Here is an 18,270-nt window from a genome sequence, read left to right on the forward strand (position 1 = left end):
TTTGTATGTTTTTGGAGAATGCTTAGTTCAAGATTGAATATAGGAAGTCAAGTATTTAGAAATTGAATAAATTACCCTCCAAGTTCTTAATAGCCCTAAAATCATTGTGCCTTATTCTAATATATATTTTTAAAAAAAAACTGCTCTGAAACTCAAAGCTTTATCCTTATGACAGAGTTTTGTAAGGAGTTTAACTTGACTGTCTTCTGTCATTGCTGCCAAGTACTCTTTCGAAATATACTTCCCATAAATACTTCCCTTTTTGGCTTTTAGGGGTTTTTCACCTGGGTTCACAGGCTTCCAAAGGGCCCAGGGATAGAATTCAGAGGTTATTTGAACTTTATTTTCACTAATCTGAGTGAAATATAGCATTTCCTTCAATTACGAATGTAGGCAGCAAACCACAGTAGTATTAGCAATACCTGTGGATTTGTCACCAATCAAACACAGATATTTTCATATCACATTACATTACTCGTATTTCAAAATATTGTTTATACTTTCCACTACTTTGAAATCATGGTAGTTACATTAAAAGCTGTTAGATCTTATTTAATTTTGTTAGTTAAGAAGAATATTTTTAAAGAGAAAAACAAATACCGTATGCTAACACGTATATATGGAATCTAAAAAAAAAAAAGTGGTCATGAAGAACCTAGGGGCAAAACGGGAATAAAGACACTGACCTACTAGGGAATGGACTTGAGGATATGGGGGGGGGGGAGGGTAAGCTGGGACAAAGTGAGAGAGTGGCATGGACATATATACACTACCAAATGTAAAATAGATAGCTAGTGGGAAGCAGCCGCACAGCACTGGGAGATCAGCTCCTGCTTTGTGACCACCTAGAGGGGTGGGAGGGAGGGAGATGCAAGAGGGAAGAGATAAGGGGACATATGTATATGTATAACTGATTCACTTTGTTATAAAGCAGAAACTAACACACCATTGTAAAGCAATTATACTCCAATAAAGATGTTAAAAAAAGAATATTTTAAAAATATTTTGATAACTACTTGAGGATAATTGGTTTCCTTTGTTATGTATTTTATTCTGTACATTTAAAAACATTCTGAATAGGCTTTACCAGACTGCCAGAGGGCACAAAAAAGGGTTAAAAACTGATTGGGTTGCTGCAATAATTTCTGTGAGGATTTTATATGATTGGTGAATGACTGATCATTTAAATCGTTTTGTACAGTGGTTTTAAAAAGTGGGGTCCTCAAACCAGCAGCATCAGCATCATCTGGGAACTTGTTAGAAATGCATTCTTGGGTCCCACCTCATACCTTCTGAATCAGAACCAGGGAGAATCCCCTCCAGCCTGTGGTTTAACAAGTTCTCCAGGTGATTCTAATGCATGCCCAAGTTTGAGACCCAGAGGTTTAGTATTTACAGCGTCTTGTTGGTGTAGCCCTTAGATTATATCAGTAAAATATTAAAACAGCTCTCCAGTACCATACCATCAGGGCCAGCAAAGAAATTCTTAAATTTAGATTTTTAAATGATATGAACATGTTTCTCAGATAGTATTTTCTGTGGTGACTGTATGGTTGCCTTGGTTTCATATGTTACTTGATAAATTATTTAAGGTGAAGGACACTTTTTCTTTCTATTCAAGTAGATTTTAAAAGGATCATGTTCATAATTTTTATCTCTCTTAAATTCCCAAAGATAATTTCCTTTCAGCTTATTTTCTAATAATACTAGATATTGTAAATTGTTAAATACTATTTTAAAAGATGTATTGTAAGTGGGAAATAATACACTCTATCTGATACTTCAGGGCTGTTTGGATCTAAACATCCAAGTACAAATAGCCTCACATAAAGCTTGTTACAATTGTAGTTTTCTTTGTGAATACATCATAAAGGTTCAATAAAAAAGTTACCCTTGTTACATAGATTATAATAAATTACTGTATTATGCTACCTTTCATATTAACTTATAATGGATGTTTTCAAGCACACACAAAATAGAACACTGAACCCCAAAATACCTGTCACCCAGCGTCAAGGTGCATTCAACTTTCTGCATTCTTGATTTCATCTATCCCTCTCCTCCATGACTTTTTCTAGACTTGCTTTTTAGATTGACATAGTCTTTAAGTCATATTATGTCCTTGGAAAAACATTAATGTTTAGCTTAAATTTCATAAACTACCTTAGATCTCATTCTAATGAGAGAGTAATAGCTAACATAATTTACTGCAGAAAATGGAAATGTTACAGAGAAAATTTGAAATGTCTTTTGAAGATGTTTCTTAGAAGGAAAACATCAAATGTAGTTGGTTTTTTTTTTTCCTTATTAATAGTCAAGCTTAATAGTGTTAAGCAAAATTTTACACTCTTTGGGTTAGGGACTGGGATGTCATAATCCTTTTTTGGTGTTCTTTGTGAATTTATATAGAAATGAGAAAATTTGTTTCCTCTTACTTGTATCTTTCCTGAGTAGTTTGGTGGGTTCATTTTAGTACTTCGTGTAACTGGAGATGGCCTATGGTGATAAGTAAAGAAACTAGTTCTAACAGTAAAGAAACTAGTTCTAACAGTGTACAAAATTGTGTTGGAAAATGGGAGTCGTTAAAAAAAGAGTTATATAATTAAGCATTTGGTTTTGAATTGTTTGATGTACATAATTTTTTTTTTTTTTGCGGTACACGGGCCTCTCACTGTTGTGGCCTCTCCCTTTGGGGAGCACAAGCTTCGGACGCGCAGGCTCAGCGACCATGGCTCACGGGCCCAGCCGCTCCGCGGCATGTGGGATCTTCCCAGACCGGGGCACAAACCCGCGTCCCCTGCATCGGCAGGCAGACTCTCAACCACTGTGCCACCAGGGAAGCCCTACATAATTTTAAACCAGTTTTTGCATTTGGATACAATATATACATGTGTGCATGATCTTTTAAAAGCCCTAACAGGTGTGGGAATGAAAATTTAAGTCCTGAGTTGTGAATTTTGCAGGGAATAAAATGAGGGAGGGAAAATCAGTTTCTTAAATTTATCTAAGTGTTAACCCCTTGGTTGTTTATTACCTCCTAATAGCACTCTGCTGGGAAACTTCCTTTTTGGGGATTCATTAATGTACATTATAGCTTATGCAAGATTCTGAATAGCTCTAGTGTACTGAAGTCTATGGAATTTTGTTTAACCTATTGTATGACCATTCAGTTTTCTTGTGTAGGGAACAGTCTTTTAAAGACCAGCTTGGGAAATGCTGCCTTATGGGAGTATGGCTCTTTTGCCATTGACTATAATTTATTCGGAGGCCTGTTTCGTATTTATATGGAAAAAAGCAGGAGTCAGCAAACAGTGGCCCCATGGAACAAATCCAGCCACACCCATGTGTTTACATATTGTTTAAACTTGCTTTCATGTTACAGGGAGAATTAATGAGATTGAGACTACATATATGGCCCACAAAGCTGAAAATACTTACTATCCTCGTCTTTTACAGAAAAAGTTTGCCAAATAAGTCAGTGATTAACCTATGTCTTTTTTAAGAATTAACTTCAAATATGGCAAAAGGTTAAAATGTTTGAAAGCTGGATGGTGGTTACACAATATTTTTTTATTGAAATATATTTCTCTTTTCTATAGGATTGAAATATTTTATTAAAACATGATTTAATGAATAGCACATAACTTTTAAAAGAACATTTGAAATTTGTTGCCATTGTTGCAGATATTACCCCCATATAACCAAAGAGACAGATGAGTTCATGTCAATTGTTTATTCTCATTGGTAGAAATAGTATAAGAAGTATAAGAATATAGGACATAAATGGCCTTTTTCCCCTACAGGTGAGGCAGATGTTGAACTGCTTATTTTTCACACTTTGAAAGAGCCATTCATTGTTATGACCTGGGTGGTCTTTCCTTACTTCCAAAGCACAGGTCGGGCCAGTTTTTGAAGATGGTGTCACCGGTTTGTACTACTGCTGTGAAGACTATAGCTTTTTCAACCTCCTTTATGCTTGAGGGATTTTTGTCCCCAGGGGACTTATTGAAGGTGTGTTAATATTTGATGTGTAGACTAAATTTCATTGTATTTTCAGGTATTTCTTGTGGTCGCATTCATATACCAGTTTTAGGAAGGCTTGGGACCTTTGAAACTCAGCTTCTACGAAGAGCTCCTTTTAGAGCCTTTACAGAAACACCAGCATACTTTGCTTCAAAAGATGGGATGAGTAAAGATGGCTCTGGAGATGGAAATAAGGTATTTTATCTTTATTGGCATCTATACACATATTTGAGTTCCCTCATTTAAACAATTAAATATAATACTACTACTCTGTATTTCATTGGTTTGTATGTTTTCTGTAGGAAATGTGAAATATATAAAATGATCTGAAGAATTTTACATATTTAAAAAAAATAAATTTATTTACTTATTTATTTTTTGGCTGCATTGCGTCTTTGTTGCTGCGCGTGGGCTTTCTCTGGTTGCAGCAAGTGGGGGCTACTTTTGTTTGCGGTGCGTGAGCTTCTCATTGCGGTGGCTTCTCTTGTTGCGGAGCACAGGCACTAGTTGTACGGGCTTCAGTAGTTGTGGCTTGTGGGCTCAGTAGTTGGGCTCTAGAGTGCATCCGAACTTGTGGCACACGGGCTTAGTTGCTCCACGGCACGTGGGATCTTCCTGGACCAGGGATTGAACCCGTATCCCCTGCGTTGGCAGGCGGATTCTAACCACTGTGCCACCAGGGAAGTCCCTACATGTTTTTATTTTGTGTTATCGGTCTGAGCCATAAAATAGTTTGATAAGCATTGCACTTAGTAAGCAGTAGCTGAAATTTCTAACACCCCAAAGCAGTAAAGAAGCTTCATTAAGGCGTAGAGAACGGACATGTGGACGCAGGCCGGGAAGAGGAGGGAGGGACGAATTGGGAGATTAGGATTGACGTATATACACTACTATGCATAAAATAGATAGCTAGTGGGAACATTCTGTAAAGCACAGGAAGCTCAGCTCAGTGTTCTGTGACCACCTAGATGGGTGAGATGGAGGAGGGTGGGAGGGAGGTCCAAGAGGGAGGGGGTATATGTATATATATAACTGATTCATTTCATTGTACAGCAGAAACTAACACAACATTCTAAAGGAATTATACTCCAATAAAAAAAATAATCTATGTAGTCAGTCTCATGGTTGGTTGGATTGGGAATAACCATCATTTTCTGCTTCCACACAGTTCTTACAACTCATGATAGTATAAACCTTACTTCATCCTCTACCTCAAAATCTTAGATATCTGTATGACTTAATGTTAGGCTACTCTGTAGCTAGCAAGTAGATGATTGGTGATTGTATTAGGTCAGTGAGTTATCATTTTTTTTTATTATGTGAATTTGACAACACTTGAGTTATTAATATATGTGAGACAAAATGCTAGGTGCTTTCATATCCACACTTAATCCTAACAATGACCCTCTAAAGTAGGTGAAATTATCCCCATTTTAGAGATGATAAAAGTTAGATTCAAGAAAGTTGAGTCACTACTTGCCAGGATAATAACTCCTGATTCAATTTCATTGAAATGTAGTTTTTTACCTATAGTAACTTTTTTTAATTTACTAGTGCTTATTGATTTTTTTCCCGTAGTGTTTATTGATTGTCATTGCAGAAAAGCTAATTATACATGCTGGCACATACCATGTAAAGAAGGAGTGCAGTAAATATATGTGTTTACTAGAACTGATTTTATTGTTTTTACACCAGTGACAATAGAGATATAAATTATACTAATAATTCCATTCTAAAAATTGTAAACATTATAAGATTACAAACAATATTGTTTATACTTAAGTTACATGGTGGTTGCCTGAAAGTAATAATTGACTCTTCCTTTTTTTTTTGTCTTCCACAACGTTAGAAATCAGCAAGTGAGGGAAGCAGTAAGAAGTCAGGCTCTGGGAATTCTGGGAAAGGTGGAAACCAGCTTCGCTGTCCTAAATGTGGAGACTTGTGCACACACGTAGAGACCTTTGTGTGTAAGTATTCTTCTATTGTTCTTCTTTTTCCCTGCCTTTTCTGTAAGTCGTTACTTGCATTATATACATTGTATAAACATATACATTATAAATACATACATTATATAAACTAGAATTATTTTCTTCCTGAACTTACGTTAGTCTTTTACGTTCACCGGATACTAAAAATCTCCTGGACTAGTAATGCTTTGCACTGTGGTATAAGGTAATTTAAGAAAACTCTTTGCTTCTTTTTTTTTTTCTCTCTTTTTTTTTTTTTGCCGTACATGGGCCTCTCACTGTTGTGGCCTCTCCCGCTCTGGGCACGCAGGCTCAGTGGCCATGGCTCACGGGCCCAGCCGCTCTGCGGCATGTGGGATCCTCCTGGACCGGGGCACGAACCCATGTCCCCTGCATCGGCAGGCAGACTCTCAACCACTGCGCCACCAGGGAAGCCCTCTTTGCTTCTTTATTTTGCTTACATGTGTTTATTTTAAATTTGGATTTTGTGGCTTTTCATGTATGTAACCATTAAGCTGTAGAAGAAGCAAGGCTTATTTATTCTGTATTTGTTCTTCAGATACCTATTAAGCATCTCATATAGCTGGAGATTGTCAGTTATTCAAATATTAAGGTATTTTCCCTTTCTGAGTACTTACCAGAGGTGCTAAGTCCTCAGTTCTAAGAAGTGTCTGATAATTATTAGTGATTCAGACACTAAGAGAAGGAAGACATCAATAGTCCTATTTTTTTTTTTTTTTTTTTTTTTTTTTTTTGCGGTACGCGGGCCTCTCACTGCTGCGGCCTCTCCCGTTGCGGAGCACAGGCTCCAGACGCGCAGGCTCAGCGGCCATGGCTCACGGGCCCAGCCGCTCGGCGGCACGTGGGATCCTCCCGGACCGGGGCACGAACCCGTGTCCCCTGCATCGGCAGGCGGACTCCCAACCACTGCGCCACCAGGGAAGCCCCAATAGTCCTATTTTTGCTGTTAGTGTCAGTAACTATTTCTGAAATGCAGAGATGCTACTGCTGATATTTTATTTAATGAATCAGATAAATCATTTCCTACATGATTAGAGTTGATGGTAATGACTCAAGAGTAAATTACTTTGCACTACCATGGTACCTGCTATACTATCCAATTGTGAAAAGATTGACGGTCAGGCTTGGCAGAAGTTTCAGTTTCTGATGATTAACTAGAGAGGATTCTCTATATTCTAACTGAAATATTGAGACTTCAGTTACATTTTCACATCTATCATTAATATTAATTGGCCACTATATGAAAATGTATTACATGTAGCATATCTTTACAATTTTGGAAAGACCTTTAAAGTGGTACCATTCTATATGAGGTTCTCTTTGTGGCTTTGCCTAGTAAGAGATCAAAGAGAAGAATCAGTATGAATGAAAATTAATTTGGATTGCAACATAAAATGAAAGTGGTAGAATTGGATGATATAACTTCTAAATAACATTTACTTTTAACACATTGGTGTCATATAGTAAAATTCCAAAATGTCTGAGGATTGCTCAGTTCATACTGGCAGTGTCATATTACATGTTTTAATCAAGAAAATTTCCATTTTTTTCCCCAAAGAAAGATTTCAACCTTTATAGACCTATAATTCTACTCTAAAAATGATTTCCTAGAATAGAAAAGGAAAGAAACTAACATTTAATAAATGTCAGTATGTATAATTTTATTCTCACAATCTTATTTTTGCCAAAACAGGGAATATCCTCATTTTTATAAATGAAGTAGCTAAAATTAAGTTTAAGTAATTCATCCAAGGTTATAGAGCAGTGAAGACATCTTATTCAGAAATTCCTTTCCTATTCAGAAGTTCCTGTCCTTTGTACCAACTGGAATTCTTTAGGGATAAACTAGCTCCTCTTGAGATTAAATTTTTCTTTTTATACAGTGTTTTCATAACTTTCCAGGTTGTATTAATCACTGAAGGTGATTGTTAACGTACAGATTCCCACCTTCCCTAGAGATTATCTAGATAAAAAACACTATACTTTAGTGTTATCTAATCAACTCAAGGCTGTTTCCTTTGGGAATTATAATTAGGGAGGGAGATGTGGGAGTAGAGAATATGGAAGAAAAGAGTAAAACAAGAGTACATTCTTACAAAGCATCTGTTGAGTCAGACACTGCTAGGCCCAGGAAATACACAGATGAGCATGATACTGTCCCTTTCCTCTGGAGCTGTACTGCATAGAAGAAAGAATCCCCAACAGTGAGGCCCTCTTCCTTGGTTTTGCTGGCCCATAATAAAAGTCTCTCCAGAATGTATCCCTTTTGAATGCTGAGGATCTTCTGTGTCTACTCACTGAAAATTGGATCATCCTGGTTCTAAAGAATGTTGTTTGAACGTGGGTTATTCATTTTGTTTGAATCTGCATTTATTAGTTATTAGTTCATAAACATCTTTTTATGTGCTTTTTGTTTGTTTTTGTTTTTATTCTTTTATGTGCTTCTTAGTCACTTGTAATTCTTTTGTGAATGGCCTGTTTAAGTGTCTACTTTTTTTGTCCTTTTAAATTATTTTTAATTACCCGAGGAATACATATGTATATCTCCCTTTGTAAAAAAAAAAGTAGAGCATTATAGATAATGCTAAAGATATATTTCTGTAATATGTCTTCATTGAACACATAACTTTTAAAAAGCATAAATGGTTTCATATTGTTCATGTTTCTGCAAATTGTTTTTTTTCCCAACTCAGCAGTGTTTTGAGAGCTTTGTGTGTTAATACATACAAGTTCTTTCTTTTAAATTTTAATTTTTTATTGAGCTATTATTATTCACATACCATACAATTCACCCTTTTAAAGTATACATTTCAGGAATTTTTAGTATATCCATGAAGTTGTACAGTCATCACCAGTATCTAATTCCTGAATATTTATATCACCCCCAAAAGAAACCCCATAACCCTTAGCAGTCACTTTCCACCTCTTCCCCTCCCAGCCTTGGCAACCATTAACCTACTTGTGGTCTCCATGGATATGTCTATTCTGGATATTTCATATAAATAGAATTATACATTATGTGACTTTTTATATCTGGCTTTTTTTACTTAGCATGTTTTCACGGTTGATCAGTGTTGTATTATGTATCAGTACTTCATTGCTTTTTATGGCTGAATAGTATTTCCATTGTTTATCCATTCATCAGTTGATGGACATTTGAGAGTTGTTTCTGCTTGTTGGACATTATGAATGAATAATGCTACTGTGAACATTTGTTTACAAGTTTTTGTGTGTACTTATGTTTTTACTTCTCTTGGGTATATGCTTAGGAATGGAATTGCTGGGTGAAATGTTAACTTTGTTTAGCTTTTTAAGGAACTGCTACAGAGGTGGTAGTTTTACAACCATTTTACAACCCCACTAACAATGTGTAAGGGTTCTAATTTCTCTACATCCTCTTCAACATTTATGTCTTTTTTTTTTTTAATATAGTTTTTTTTTTTTTTTTTTTTTTTTTTTGCGGTACGCGGGCCTCTCACCGTTGTGACCTCTCCCATTGCGGAGCACAGGCTCCGGATGCGCAGGCTCAGTGGCCACGGCTCACGGGCCCAGCCGCTCCACAGCATGTGGATCTTCCCGGACCGGGGCACGAACCCGTGTCCCCTGCATCGGCAGGCGGACTCTCAACCACTGTGCCACCAGGGAAGCCCTATGTCTTTTTTTATTATAGCCATCATAGGGATGGGAAGTGGTATCTCATCATGGTTGTGATCTACATTTCCCTAATGACTAAAGATGTTAAGCATCTTTTCATGTGCTTATTGACAATTTGTATATCTTCTTTGGAGAAAAGACTAAATTTTTTGTCCATTTTTAAGTTGGGTTATCTTTTTATTGTTGAGCTATAAGAGGTCTTTATGTATATTGAATACTAGACCCTTATCTAGATACGTGATGTGCAAATATTTTTTCTCATTCTATGGGTATTCCTTTCCTTTTAAATGCTGTATAGCAGGAGTCAGCAAACTTTTACTATAAAGGCCAAATATTAAGTATTTTAGACTTTATGGGCCATATGGTCTCTGTTGTGACTTTTCTTCTTTGCTGTTATAGTGCAGAAGCAACCATAGACAATGTAAAACAGTGAGGATGGCTATGTTCCAATAAAATTTTGTATATGGACACTGAAATTTGAATTTCATATAACTTTCATTGTCATTTTTTTAATGTAGAAACTGTTCTTAGCTCATTGATCTTGCTGTACATATTTCATCTCACAAGTATATTTGTAGTGATTTTTATGTTTTCTTATAGTGGTATTACTCTTGCTTGACTGACTGTAGAAATAAAATGCCATTTTTATAGATACCATTATGAATGTATAGAAAATCATCAGAAATTGAAATAATATCTAAGATTCTTGATTATAATGATATATATTTTTTAGTTTTTTCTTACCCATTTAAAAAATAACTTGTCAAACATGAATAGCATCCCTACTTTTATTTAAGGTAGAGCTTTTAGTTGTTTTTTGTTTGTTTGTTTCTGTTTTTTGTTCTTTATTTCTTTTTTATTTTAACTTAAGAGAAAATTGAGATATAATTTCTTTACAGAAAAGGAAAGAAAGTGCATGGATTCTAAATGTACAGTTTGATGGATTTACATGTCAAATAGTCCCACACCCCAGAAGGCTCCCTCTTGTTCTTTCCTAGTCACTAACCTCTCTTTCCCCAAGGCAACTACTACCTTGACCTCCATCGCTAGAGATTGGTTTTGCCTGTTCTTATACTTCATTTAAACAGAGTCATAGTGCATGTTTTGCTTTTGGGTAGAGCCTTTGGTTTTTATTTTTATGTATATAATACTTTCTGAAGGCTTACTGTAATTACATTTCTCATAGGTTAAGAATAAACTTTCCTGCAGTGGTTTGGAGATTTTATGTTTGACCCTGAAACTTTTTCAAAATCATGAAGAACTTTCATTTAAGCAAATATCCTGAAAAAGGTTTTACTAAGGTAGTCTTTCTTCTGTCGTGGGTATATTATACAAGCATGTTTACTGGAATCAGTATTCTGTTTATAAAGGAATATAGGATACCTGTAGTAATCATTTAAAGGAAGGAGGTTTATTTATCCTCTGATGATTTAACAAAATCAGATTTTGCCCCTTGTTTTTAGGAGTAAAAAATATGCATTACAATGCTTGTTTATTTGTTTGTTTTTTTGAAATAGCATTTTGATAAATAAAATCGAATCCTTGAACTTGGGTATATGTTGCACATGTTTCAGTGTAAAACTGTATTGCAAGTATTCAGGTAGAATTTAAGCAACCCTTCAAACAGTAAGCAGAGAGGAATGTTATTTGTCAGTGTTTCTCTTTCCCTTTCACCTAGTATCTTCAGAGAAATACTTTGTTCTTGTGTTCTCAGGCCAGATTTTTCTGTCACACAGCCTGAACTAGATTAGCGGCTTCTCTGCCCTTTAATCCTTCCCCTGTTTACTGGTGCCTTATCCTAAACTAAAGCCACTGTCTTTCCCACTGATGGGAGATGGTGATAACGTGTTTGGGCTTGTGTTAATCAGAGGTACTTGGTATAGCTTGATCTTTTTTTTTAGGGAAGCACTTACTAGGTGATTGATAAATGGAATACACAAATGACCCCTAATCTAGTTTAAAATTTGTGGCTAGAATTTATACAGAATGTATTTTTGTTTGGCCTTGTGTTTAAGAACAGACACGTAAGAATTAAATTGGCTGAATTAATAGTTAAATTTATTTTTTAAATGCAGAATTGTCTATTTTTTAAAAATTTAGATTATTTTGTGAAGATTGAGGTGTGCTTGCCAGTGCAGTTTTTCTTGTAATGTATGGATAGGTAGTTATAATATTCCCAAAGGACAGAGATTCCCATGGTTTTAAAAATTCTTTTTACCTGTCTAGTTAGGTTACACAAAGGTAACATAAAAATGTATACCTAGACCTACCAACATGTAACTAATTCCTGTGTACCTTTTGCTCTGTATCTGTTAATAGTCTGTATGGGATTCTCTACCATGCGAGCGGGGGCTACTCTTCGTTGCGGTGTGCAGGCTTCTCATCGCGGTGGCTTCTCTTGTTGCGGAGCATGGGCTGTAGGTGCGCGGCCTTCAGTAGTTGTGGTGTGTGGGCTCAGTAGTTGTGGCTTGCGGGCTTTAGAGTGCAGGCTCAGTAGTTGTGGCACACAGGCTTAATTGCTCCGCGGCATGTGGAATCTTCCCGGACCAGGGATCGAACATGTGTTTCCTACATTGGCAGGTGGATTCTTAACCACTACACCACCAGGGAAGTCCCTGACTCCCCGCTTTGACTGCCGAGGGCCCGGGTTCAATCCTTGGTTGGGGAACTAAGATCTTGCAAGCAGTGTGGTGCGGCCAAAAAAAAAAAACTTTAGCGAATGGAGAAGTCGAAATCATTTCAACTGATCTTTTCTCTAGATGCAGTCTATCACAAAATGAAAGAACCTAGTTAAAATGAACAAAGTGTAGTTTACTGAACTCATCTTTATCATCTATTTTAGGTATAAACTAGGCTGTTTGTTGTGGCTAGTGGAGTGAACTACAAGCATTTTTGTCAAGTATGTAGGTTTCAATTTCAATGAGTCTTTAAGGTTAAACACTATTTGAATTATTTTTCTCTGTCCTTTTACAGCATCCACCCGCTTTGTGAAGTGTGAAAAATGTCATCATTTTTTTGTTGTGCTATCAGAAGCAGACTCAAAGAAAAGCATAATTAAAGAACCTGAATCAGCAGCAGAAGCTGTAAAATTGGCATTCCAACAGAAACCACCTCCTCCCCCCAAAAAGGTATAGGTCTTAGTTCAGTCTTATAAGCACTTTATCTTGAAAACATTTCATTGCTCCCCTCCCTCCAGTTTATATTGAATCTTAATACTAGTATCTAAACAAGTGTTATAAGTTCTTAATATGGACTATACCTGGCTAAATTGTTACTGATATTTGATACTTGAAATTCAGGTATGGAATCCATTGCTGTTTTCCCATGTCATGATTACTGTATTCGTAGCAATGAAATATAGTTGATGATTATTAAAGTAGTGTTAATGCTGAGTTAATCTAAAATGATATCCTTAAAATAGAGCAGCTGGGGATTTATTTTTGTTAGTTTGGGCCCCTAAATAACACCAGCCTGCAATTTTTCCCCCTTAAGTTAATCTACTTTATGGTAAAACAGCCTCGGGCTAACAGTGGAAGCAAGTAATTTTTTCCTGACCAATGTGCCAGGGCTCTCCTGTATAGCACTGTGACTTTTGTGGTGTGGGCTCTTCCTAGGAGTCTCAGATGGATTGTGATTTGGCCATGTGAAACACAGCAGAGTGTACCACCAGCTTCATTGGGTACTTGGCGTACACTTTCTGAGAAGGAGGAGCCCTGCTCTGGGCTGTGTGCCCTCTGTTCTGGCCATATCTCAGATGTTTGCACACTTACATCATTTGTCACCCTCTGCTTCGGTTTAGCTTTCTTCTACTTTTTAGGTACCAGTGCATTTGTCTCTGCAAGTGTGCTATGGCAGGTTTAATAAATCATGGGTATAATTTTTGAGGAATGATGATTTTTAAAAACCGTAATAAAATACATATGGCCAACGACTATAGAATTTGTCATGTAAAAATAAATGAAGTAATGGAAAATATAGCTGTTAAGCTTTATGTTCCCCTCTAATTTGTGTAGACTTCAAACATCTGAGTCAAAGTTCTAGAGAATAAAGTTCTAGAAAATAACTATTTTCAGGAGTTAGTGAATATTAACAGTTAATTTCTGTTTCTAAAAGCTGAAATAATTTATCCCAGGTGCTAAGCTCTTGGCAGTATCCAAGTTTCATCTAGAGCTTTAGTTTCTACCAAGAATAAGGCTTTTAGATTGCCATTTAGATAAAAGCATAGCTTTAAAGTTAATATCTAAGAAGAAGCTAAATGTTTATGAGCATTAAAACACATTGATACTGGTGGTATAATGGTCTTTGATTATATAATGCCTATTTTGAAAAGGTTAGTTTTATAATATGTTGTCTTTGTGAAGAATATTATTCATATTATTGAGAGACATGTAAAAAGGATTTTTAAAAATGATTTACATTAATGATGATAGCTTTAGACCCATGGTGGCAAGTGTAGGTATTCTAATTGACTTTAATATTAACTTTCAAAAATTAGGATCAGTGACATTGTTTATAGAATAGAAACTGGCATAGCACTAGAAGAGTACAGGGATACTTTGTTAAGCTAGAGAACAAAAGAATTGTGTTTTGTTCCTTTTAAGTGTGGGGCCTCTGAATCATTGCTACATAATGTGTCATGCCCCTTGCAATTTGTTTTGTTTTGTTTGTAAACCTAAAGGGAGCAAACATTCATTCGTTTGTTTATTTATTTATTTATGGCTGTGTTGGGTCCTCGTTGCTGCGCGTGGTGGGCTTTCTCTAGCTGTGGCGAGCGGGGGCTACTCTTCACTGCGGTGCAGGGGCTTCTCATTTATGGTGGCTTCTCTTGTTGCGGAGCATGAGCTCTAGGTGCACGGGCTTCAGTAGTTGCAGTGCGCGGGCTCAGTAGTTGTGGAACACAGGCTCTAGGGCGCGCGGGCTTCAGTAGTTGTGGTGCACGGGCTTAGTTGCTCCGCGGCATGTGGAATCTTCCTGGACCAGGCATTGAACCCATGTCCCCTGTATTGGTAGGCAGATTCTTAACTATTGCGCCACCAGGGAAGTCGTGGCATTTTGTTTTGGATGAGAATATTTGTTCAAATTTAAAACTGTAAGTAAATGTGCTCAGTATAGGACTTCCCCGTTGGTCCAGTGGTTAAGACTCCATGCTTCCACTGCAGGGGGCACAGGTTCAATCCCTGGTAGGGGAAGTTCCGCGTGCTGCACGGTACAGCCAAAAAAAAAAAAAAAGTGTGCTCAGTATGTAACTTTAATGTGCATATTTTGTGATAGCTCATAGTAAGTTGTTCATATCTAATCATTTTTCAGATTTATAACTACCTCGACAAGTATGTTGTTGGCCAGTCATTTGCTAAGAAGGTGCTTTCAGTTGCTGTATACAATCATTATAAGAGAATATATAATAATATCCCAGCTAATGTGAGACAGCAAGCAGAAGTTGAGAAGCAGACATCATTAACTCCTAGAGGTTAGTGTTTTGATAATTGACCAAAATAGAGATTACTGTGCTTTAGAGGTAATCCTTATTTGGAACTCTTTGCTTTTGTCTTAAAATACTTTTAGTACACTACAGCATTTTTCAAAATACAGATCACTTCCCATTAGTGGTTCATGAAATCATTTCAGTACATTGCCAACAGCATTTAAAAAAGAGTTAATAAGTGTGAGTAGAAAATACCAGAGTATGTTAACAACTTAAGTGTTATTTCTTAAAACTTTTGTTTTCAGTTATATGTACATGGGTTCTGGTATGCAGATTGAGACATCATTTTTGAATTGTAGACTTGACTACAACTATTTCCCCATGACTGGATCATTGCAGTGCTCTCTGTGTGACTCTTGAGTTCTTCCCTTTTGGGTTCAGGATACAGAATTTCATTTGCCTAAGTCAGAGATATATGGAGATGATAAAGCTTACAGAACATTTTCAGCACTCTTTCCTTTTAGTCCCCAGCTACAGAGTGCAAGGTTCAGGGCAAATTTGTAAGTGATTCAAAGTATAATTCCTATTAATGGTAGATTCTAACGTACCAATATACTGTGTAATGTCAACTTACTGTGGACAATATTGTGTGTGATATTAATAGAATGATTTTATTTAAAAAACTATGAATAGAGTACAGTGTAAATATTTTAAGGTCTTTTGTGTGTGTGTGGTTTTTTTTGTCCAGGGAGCTGTAATTTCTGATTTGTCCTACAGTGTATCATTTTACATTCTTTTAGTTATCATTTTATAATTTTAGGGAGTTCTGCTAAATACTTTCAGTATTAAATTACTTTTAGTAGCTACTAAATATATGACTGATTGGCTTAATGAAGACAGTTGTTCACTGGTTGAGCTTACTGCAAAATAGTCATGTAGTAGGATCAGTTACTTTTTTAGAAAGTATAAATCATAGTAACTATTGAAAGACTTGGAACCTTCATTTTTATAAGGTCCAAATCGCGTTGTTTAGTCATGGAGCAAAATGATTTTTTCTGATTCCTTCAGTCAACAAATTAATAGTTAAGCTCTTCTAGGTGCTGGAAAAGCAAATGGTTACATGGTATTTATAGTATGAGGGATTTAAACTCTTATTAAAGACCTAAATTATTACTACTCTTTTCTTAAAATAGATAGCAGCTTTGTATTTGACAAATGTGAATATTAGCAACTGGACAGCCATCATTAAGCATCTTTGGGGTTTTTTTTAATGTAGAAAGTAGGTAGCATATAAATTCTTTGATAATGTGAAAAGCTGAAAGGACGTTAAAGAACATATACTTTAAATATATTTGGAAGAGGGCAAGAAGTGGAATACTCCTTGTTTGTTCCCCTAAATTAAACAAATATATAATATTTTCACATTGCCATTTTCATCCTCTTTCTTAGAGTTAGAAATAAGAAGACGGGAGGATGAGTACAGATTTACAAGTAAGTGACCTCTCTTCAGGTCCTCCTCTGTAATCATTCTTCCTTTTGAGATTTACCTCAGTGAAGTTTGTCAGCAGTAGTAATGGTAGACATGTATTTGCTTGTGTATTACTAAGAAAGATATTGTATATTATCTAAGCCTGTTTGTTATACGTGGTATATATAACTTTGGAACAGTTTCATAGCTAATTTGTGTAGTTTGTAGATGTTGGGTTATTTTAGATATTTGATTTTATCTTTTCTGTTGTGATATTTCTTAAAGCATAATGTAGAGAAATAAAAAGTACTATATGCAGTTTTTCTCTAGATCTGCATATTAACAGACGTTGTATTTTTAAAAATCTGTAGCTTGAATATTATATCCTTTTTTAAAAAAACCATACAATTAAGAGTTGGTCTGCCTGTAAGTGACAAATTTTAGGGGAGGCAGATTATCTTCCAGCTACTCTTTGCCAGAAACCACACTGTTTATTTTTTGGTGTTTATGAAACTTAGTGTAGACTCGCTAATTATACATAAGCACCAACTCACTGTTGCGAGCCCTAGACTGCCCCTATAAGCATCAGATGGTCTGATGGAGGGTGTGGAAGGACCTGATAAACCAAAGGTAGTGGCCATTCTGATGTCTTGAACCCATTCTTTGGAGGTGGATATAGCTACCATACAGAGGGAGAAGGTTCCAAAGTTATAAGAAGATTCATGTTGTCACAAAAAAACAAAAAACAATAGATAAGCCAGTATGAACATTTTTCACTTAAAAGTTTGATAATTTTACATTTGCCTTTGAACCAAACAGTGTTATACATCTACTATTTGAAGTGTACTATATATTCAGGATGAGCTATGAGAACATAACTAGTTTACCAACTCTGGCATGAGATTTATTAAATGTAATAAAATATGCTGTCAATATATATTCATAAATTTGGGCAGGTGGCTGATGAAGCTACTATGAATTATTAAAGAAAAGTCTATAGTGAGTATTTTGATAAAATATATATGTAGTGATTTTTTAAAAATGTATGTAGTGGGGCTTCCCTGGTGGCGCAGTGGTTGAGAGTCCGCCTGCCAATGCAGGGGACACGGGTTCGTGCCCCGGTCCGGGAAGATCCCACATGCCGCGGAGCGGCTAGGCCCGTGTGCCATGGCCGCTGAGCCTGCGCGTCCGGAGCCTGTGCTCCGCAACGGGAGAGGCCACAACAGTGAGAGGCCCGCATACCGCAAAAAAAAAAAAAAAAAATTCTTGGATGTTCCTTTGGAAATCACATATTAGAGACCAACATATGTCTTTTTAACATGTTAAGATTGATGCTTTTTTCCTCCATCATTGGAACATAAAGTTTTTCTGAAGTTAAGCACGAAATGAAATAGTTGGCTTGCATATAAGGGCTGTGTGTTATACAAATACTTAAACACAAGACAACGGTAGTACTAATAGTAAATTCTTCCAAAGCACATATAAAACTATCTGCCAGGCACTGTTTTAAGTGTTTTACATGTATATACTCATTAATCTTCCCCAAACCTATGAGACAGAAACTATTATTTTCACTACCATTTTACGTATAAGAAAAATTGAAGCACAGAAATTTTAAGTAGTTTGCCTAGGGCCATATAGCTGATGAGCTGCACACAACTAACTATTCTAGCCTGCTTGCTCATAGTCCTTATTATAGAGAGCTGCCTATGTAA

At 36.2% G+C, this 18,270-nt stretch overlaps 1 protein-coding gene across 1 annotated transcript in view; it reads left to right on the plus strand.

Annotated features, from left to right (window-relative positions):
- CLPX (caseinolytic mitochondrial matrix peptidase chaperone subunit X) overlaps positions 1 to 18,270 on the plus strand; it is a 37,742-nt gene that overhangs the window by 3,350 nt on the left and 16,122 nt on the right. Inside the window, exons 2-6 of the mRNA XM_079915169.1 lie at positions 4,058 to 4,218; positions 5,873 to 5,990; positions 12,639 to 12,793; positions 14,973 to 15,132; positions 16,537 to 16,578. Coding sequence (XP_079771295.1) covers positions 4,058 to 4,218; positions 5,873 to 5,990; positions 12,639 to 12,793; positions 14,973 to 15,132; positions 16,537 to 16,578 — 636 coding nt within the window. The remainder of the gene's footprint in view (positions 1 to 4,057; positions 4,219 to 5,872; positions 5,991 to 12,638; positions 12,794 to 14,972; positions 15,133 to 16,536; positions 16,579 to 18,270) is intronic.

The sequence above is a fragment of the Stenella coeruleoalba genome (genome assembly GCF_951394435.1).
Source record: "Stenella coeruleoalba genome assembly, chromosome: 2".
Classification (NCBI taxonomy): domain Eukaryota; kingdom Metazoa; phylum Chordata; class Mammalia; order Artiodactyla; family Delphinidae; genus Stenella; species Stenella coeruleoalba.